This window comes from Sphaeramia orbicularis, chromosome 9 (genome assembly GCF_902148855.1).
Source record: "Sphaeramia orbicularis chromosome 9, fSphaOr1.1, whole genome shotgun sequence".
NCBI classification, from domain to species: domain Eukaryota; kingdom Metazoa; phylum Chordata; class Actinopteri; order Kurtiformes; family Apogonidae; genus Sphaeramia; species Sphaeramia orbicularis.
In genome coordinates this window covers 909687-916460 of record NC_043965.1, presented here as the reverse complement: position 1 = coordinate 916460, position 6774 = coordinate 909687, and the positions used below count along the sequence as shown (strand labels likewise).

Sequence of the window (6774 nt, the reverse complement as noted above, 5' to 3'; positions counted from 1 at the left end):
CACCTGTAGGTACCAGTTCACCTGATCCCAGACCAGGTCCCCGATCCCAGACCCTGATCCCAGACCAGGTCCCAGATCCCAGACCAGATCCCTGATCCTGGTCTGGGTTCTTGATCCCAGTCCGGGTTCCCAGTCCGGGTACTCAATCCCAGTCCAGGTTCGTGATCCCGGTCCAGGTTCCCGATCCCGGTCTGGGTTCTTGATCCTGGATCCAGGTTCAGCTGTACTTAAACAGTTTGATCTTTAGATGTGGGTCCAGTCTCAGAGTTGATGAGGTTGAATGTGGGTCAGGATGCAAGGCTGAAGGGGTGGGGCCACCTGATGGTAGGTGTGGTGGGGGGTGTGGTTTCTGTACAGGAAGGGCTCCACAGTGGGCGGGGCAGGTGGATACAGGAAGTGTGTGGGCAGGATCATCCTCCCAGCTTCAGCCAGAAGTTCCAAACCAACAGCAGACTGACGCTTCCACTTAGTCCTGATGGAGGTCACACAGAGGTCAGAGGTCAAACAGAGGTCAGAGGTCAAACACATGAAGGACATGTGACCCAGCTCCAGCTCGTGTGTTTCAGGTAAAACCTTAAATGTTCAGATTCAAACAGATAATGAGGAACTAAACCTCCAGCCAATCACAGAGCAGCATTCTGTCAGTGGATTAAAAGTGGGCGTGGTTCTGTCTGAGCGTCTGTCCGTCATTCTGCACTAAAAGCTCCACATTCGCTTCTACATGAATTATTGATTGTGAACAATCTGTTCAATTATTGATTAGATGTTTATTATTAATCTGAAAATGTCTCATTCATATGACTGTAAGCACTTCAACAGAACCTGAACAGAACCTGAACAGAACCAGAGCAGAACCTCAACAGAACAAGCCGTTCTGGTTTCATGTTTCCGGATCCATACCCGCAGTTCTGGTTCTGGTCTCATGTTCCAGACCCTCACCTGCAGTTCTGATTCTATTTCTGGTTCCAGACCTGTACCTGCGGTTCTGGTTCTAGACCAGGGGTCAGCAGCCCTGGTCCTAGAGAGCCACTATCCAGCCTGTTTTAGATGTTTCCCTCGTCCAGTCCACCTGACGGTCATCATCAGTCTTCTGCACAGCTGGATGATCAGCTGATCATGTGAATCAGGTGTGTTTGGATCAGGGCTCCATCTAACACATGCAGGATGGTGGCTCTCTAGGACCAGGGCTGCTGACCCCTGTTCTAGACCCTTACCTGAGGTTCTGGTTCTACCTCTGGTTTCGGACCCCTACCTGCGGTTCTGGTACCAGGTCTTGACCTGGGTGTCGCTCAGGTCCAGTTCTGCTGCCAGCTCCATGCGGTCCTGGACACTCAGGTACTTGTGCTTCTGGAAGTTTCTCTCCAGCTTCGACAGCTGAACGTCGCTGAACGCCGTCCGCGCTTTACGAGGCTTCTTCAGACGACTGGATGCGGGGTCCGAGGCCCCACCCCTCACTGGTGATTGACAGGGAGAACAGACACATGAGTGGTGGTTCTGCTGTTCTGGGGTCATGATGCCATGGACTGTGGAACCAAACGGATCAGAACCAGTGTTCAGAACCAGACACATGTAATGAAAACATGTTGATAATTTCTGATTAGATTGAAGTGACGTTCAAGGACAGGTCACATGACAGCTGTGGTCCAATAGGAGACATGGGTTCAAACAGGTCAGTACTGGTAAATGGACTGGAGATACACACACACACACACACACACACACACACCAGTGGGCGGGCCCTACTGGGTTCAGTGTCTTGCTCAAGGACACTTTGTCATGTGAACAGTCTGGATTTGAACCACCAACCCTTCGGTCACTGCATGAACCACTGGGACAGCTGAGTCAGTGAAGAAACAATGAAATTAAATCTGACATTATGGAGTCAAACTGTATGACAGCGTTTTAGAGCCACGTCAGAAAATAAAAAAGAGAAAAGAGAAAAAAGTCATAAAATATGGAGATGAAACTGTATTTTTATAAGAATAAAGTCGAATACAAAGAGTCATAATTTTACCAGAATCCAGTCGTACCCACTGGTCTGATGATGGAGAACTGTGAACATTCTGGGAGGTTCGACTTTCATTTGGGGTTTACGCACAAAGGACAAATACTGAGACTATTAGCCCCGCCCACCAAATACTGAGACTATTAGCCCCGCCCACCATCAACACATTAGCATTAGTCGGACTTTGAAGACAGTTCGCACACGTTTGAGTTTGTTTCATCGTATGAACTGAACCGATTTAAAGTAAATGACTGAACTGAAGGGTTAGAATTTCTAAATGATGACTTTTTGTCGCACTGTTGTCAATTTATTTTCAAAATATTACAACTTTAACCTCATAAAAGTACGACGTTATTATTTTAATAATGATAATAATAATAATAATAATAATAATAATAATAATAATAATAATAATAATAATTATTATTATTATTATTATTATTATTATTATTATTATTATTATGGATTGGATTTATATAGTGCTTTTCTAGACACCCAAAGTGCTTTACACTACGACTTTATTCTTGTAGTGACACTGGTTTTATTTTTCTGATGTGGCGCTCATAAACAGTTGTAGTTTTGACCCGTTCACTGTGACCTTTGACCCTGGGTGGTGAACAGCGCCTCCTGTCAGACACAGAATCCAACCCATGAAGAACCAGAACCAGATCCACCTGAACCAGATTCAGCTGAACCAGATTCAGCTGAACCAGATCCAGCTGAACCAGGAACTTAAACCTGATCCTGAACAAATGATAAAATAATAAATAACTAGAAAAGCACTCAGAGCGCTGACCTCCGCCAAGGCACCCCCCCCCCCCATCACCATCAAAGTATAATCATTTGTTCCATGTGCCAGTATCAACATTTACTGAAAACTTCATCCAAATCCGTCCATAACTGTTTGAGTTATCTCACTAACAGACAAACAAACAAACAAACAAACAACCAGACAAACAAATCCAGATGAAAACAGAACGGCGGAGTTTAAAAAAAAAAAAAAAAAAAAAAAAAAAGTCTGATTTGAACAGTTTTTCATGGTGAATCTCTTTTATTTATTAATTTAAATAAAACTGACACTGATCAATAATTAATGAGCAGATCAATCATTCATGTCTCTAATTAGGTTTTTTTTTATTATTATTTTAAAACCATTAAATCCGTTAAAATTATAATAAAACTAAAGAACCGTAACAATAATAGAATCTCCTGAAATGATAATAATATTACATCATCAACAGATTCATATTTAACTCCATAAATTTAATTATCATCATTTTAACACAAATAAATGGACAAAGAAAATAAAAAACCAAACAAAAGTCACATTTTATGAAGATCTTTTTCTTCAACATTTTTTTTCCCGTTTAAATTTTTCAGGTTTGAAACAAATTATGAGAAAAAAAAAAGTATGAAAAACTGATGATGAAACTGAAAATGACTGTTTATGGTTTTAGATCAAATCTTTCTTTTCGTTTTTCATTTTTTTCCCTACTCTTTTCCTTTTTCTTTCTTTCTTTATCTTTCTTTCTTTCTTTTTTTTTTTTTTTTTTACCTCTGTTCTCCGGGTCTGAACTCAACCTGCTCAGACTTTCTTCCTCCGGTCCGACCCGGTTCGGCCCGGCTTCCAGCTCCGGTTGTCCCGGGTCAGAGAAGGGCCGACAGTCCGCTAGGATGTCCCGGATGAGGAAGGAGGAGGCGGCGGTCCGGGGCTGGAGCAGGTGCCCGGGCAGCGGACCGGACTCCCGCCGGGGAAGAGGCTCCGTCCGCGGGGAGGCAGGCGCCGAGCCGCCGCTGCAGCTGCCCGGGCTGAGCTCCGGAGGCTCTGCCCGGAGGAGGAGCTCCTGGGGCGGCCTCAGGGACAGAAGGGAGTCGATGCGGAACCCGGAGAGCTCCATGTGCGTCCGGACCCGGACTCAGGTGAGTCTGTCAGTCAGATGTGGAGGAGAAACATCAGAAACAGGGACTAAAACATCAGCAGAACCAGGAGAACCACAGTCCGAGTCTGAACCAGATCCGGATCCGGATCCAGATCCTCATTGATCCGAACTGGAACAAGCACTGACGGAGGACCAGGGTTTAGTCTAGTCCGCTCCTCCTCCGCGGGTCCTCCTCCTTCTGTCTTTAACAGGATCAGATCTGAACCTGGATCTAAACAACAGGGAAACCACGTCCAGGTCCAGGAGGTCCAGAACCCGGCCCGGTTTATGGGGTTCATTCAGATTTGAACAAATGAATAAAAGGAGAAAATTAACTTTAAAAGAAGATTTAAGTCCATGTTCATCAGGTCTGCATCTGAACCCACGTCCACAGAAAAAACAGGTCCAGACCTCCACATGGTCCAGACCTCCACACCTGGGTCAGAAGTTCACCGAGTGTCCTTGAACTCATCATCTCCACTGAGACCGTCTTCAGGGGGTCACCGCCTGATCCTGCTTCAGTGGTTTATAGACAGATCCCCTGGACCTGATCCCCCTGGACCTGATCCATCTGTACCAGTTCCACCTGGACCTGATCCACCTGGACTTTCCACACAACCTCCACCTGCCCAGACCTGATCCTGAACCAGGACCACACTGACCCCAGATCAGGTTACACTCTATCTAAGCCAGGGGGGTCCAACATGTGGCCCGTGGACCAAACCTGGTCCACCAAAGAAATAAACAACAAATGGAGTTAAAGTGTGTTCGGACCAGCAGAACCTGAAGTGGATCAGAACCTCAAGTGGATCAGAACCAGGACCATAAGAACTCAAGAAACTAGAAACAATGACATTTATAAACGACCTTTAATGTGAAAAACCTGAAGAGTCTGAAATAAATCAGTGTCATTTGATTAATATTTTGTTGATGTTTCTCACATTTTTGTTCATTTGTTGTTCATTTTTGTTCTTTTTTTTTGTTCTGGTTGTATATTTAGTTCATATTTGTTAATTTCTCTTTAACATTTGTGGCTTATTTGTTTTTATTCAGTTCCTATTTCTCAGATTTCAGTCCTTATTTCCAAGTTCTTTGTTCTTCTTTGTCTGACCCACTGTAGATCTTCTTGGTCTGAATGTAGAACAGGACCATCCTGAACTGTCTTTAATATAAGCAGTGGAACAGTTCTAATCGTCTGTCTGTTCTTAAATGTTCTTAAATGTTCGTAGTTCCACCTTCGTCTGTTCGTTAGAATGAACGTACAAATATCGGCTGAATGTCGGTCACATGACACTGACTTTTCTGAATAAACTCCAAGTTGTGGATGTTCTGGTCCAGTCCATCCGGTCCACATGTTCCTGGGCTCAGGGGGCGTTCGGGGTCCTTCTGGTCCAGGTTCCTTTTGTCCTGGTTTGTCTCCACTTGGCCCCTGAACTAACAGGAGTTTCACACCCCTGATCTGAGCTTCGAATCAGGTTTGTGTTCCCATAATACAGGAAAACAAAGACATAAACACACACTTTCATGAGTTTTACAACAGTGAGGACTGTCACGTGCTAAACACACTCTGTGACCTTTGACCTCCAGCTTAGATCAGGTCTAAACCCTTTGAAGAAAAAAAAAAAAAGTATGTCCCCACAGGGATAGATGTATTTGTGTGTTTGAGTGACAGCAGCCTGAGGCGTGTTGATTCTGTCATGAAACACACACACACACACATACACACACACACACACATACACAAACACTGTAGGATCATTCTGAAGCAGGTCTGATGTTCATGGTGTCCACCTGGACTCCGTCTCCCAGAATCCTTCACTTCCTCATATGTTTCATTGTATCTGTGGCTCATGGACATACAGGGGACACTGCACACGGGAGTCTCAGATCAACGGGCCTTGAACGCATCATTTTCAGGACAATGTTACAGCCCAGGTCCAGAATCCTACCTTTTGCATATTTCTGTCTTTGTTCTTGTATTGAGTTTTTTCTGTTGACAGTTTGTGTTTGTGTGTTGTTCATATCTGTTCATCATGTGTCTGTTTAAATATTGACTGAACTTTGAACTCATCGCACCTTTTTTCCAAAGTGATTTTCTACTGCAAATGGAACTAAACTGAACTGAACTAAACTGAACTGAACTAAACTCAACTCAACTCAGCTGTGCCTCATTCAGTCTCGGAGGGTTTTCATTTTTTCCTCTGGACTCCAGGGGGCAGCAGAGAGCAGCGGTGCATTCACTGACTCACAGAAAAACCAGAACATGGAACCAGGTTTAATCGAGATCATAAAATTCAATCATTTCTCTGTTTGTTGATAAAGTCATGACATTTGTATTTAGTTTTATTTTAATTTATTGTAGAAAGTGTTTAAATGTGTTTTGTTTTTTGTTTTTTTTTGTTTTTTTACATTGAAATGATTCAGATTCTACAGTAGAAATGAACTTTAATCGAAGGTGTTTCTGTAATTGTTTCTCTGGATTTGAAATCTATTCAAGTTAATGACACTATTTGTCACTGAACAGAAGGAATAAAACACATAACAATAATATTTGTCTTATTTATTTTTAGATGTTTATAATTCTGTCTTTGGTTCTCTGTGTTTAATTACTATCTTATTAAAGGCTGTATGTACAAAAATAGATTTGTATTATATTAAATGTAACCATGTATATGACAAATAAAACTTATAATATTTTATCTAAACGTAAAGACATAAAAGGGAAACATCACAAACGAAACAAAATCAACAGTTAATAATTCCACTGAGAATAAATTCAACTGGATTCCTCCCTTTAAATGTATTTACAAACTAATTTATGTACTTTATATGAAAACTCCTCCACTAAAG

At 42.6% G+C, this 6774-nt stretch overlaps 1 protein-coding gene across 1 annotated transcript; it reads right to left on the bottom strand.

The window, feature by feature from the left end:
• On the bottom strand, positions 1-4116 carry barhl1a (BarH-like homeobox 1a). The gene is made up of 3 exons (XM_030143536.1): positions 3561-4116; positions 1253-1454; positions 1-472 (listed from the first exon to the last, which is right to left on the bottom strand). The coding sequence occupies exons 1-3, from the start codon at positions 3901-3903 to the stop codon at positions 262-264; spliced, it is 756 nt and encodes a 251-aa protein (XP_029999396.1). The 5' UTR covers positions 3904-4116; the 3' UTR covers positions 1-261.
• Positions 4117-6774: the final 2658 nt, after the last annotated feature.

Bases quoted from the DNA above. Each gene is read 5' to 3' on its own strand.
- barhl1a (XM_030143536.1), bottom strand. From the start codon at position 3,903: ATGGAGCTCTCCGGGTTCCGCATCGACTCCCTTCTGTCCCTGAGGCCG. The intron at 1,455-3,560 runs GTAAAAAAAAAA...GTCAATCACCAG, and splicing joins TTCAGACCCGGAGAACAGAG to TGAGGGGTGGGGCCTCGGAC. The intron at 473-1,252 runs GTAGGGGTCCGA...GACCTCCATCAG, and splicing joins ACCTGGTACCAGAACCGCAG to GACTAAGTGGAAGCGTCAGT.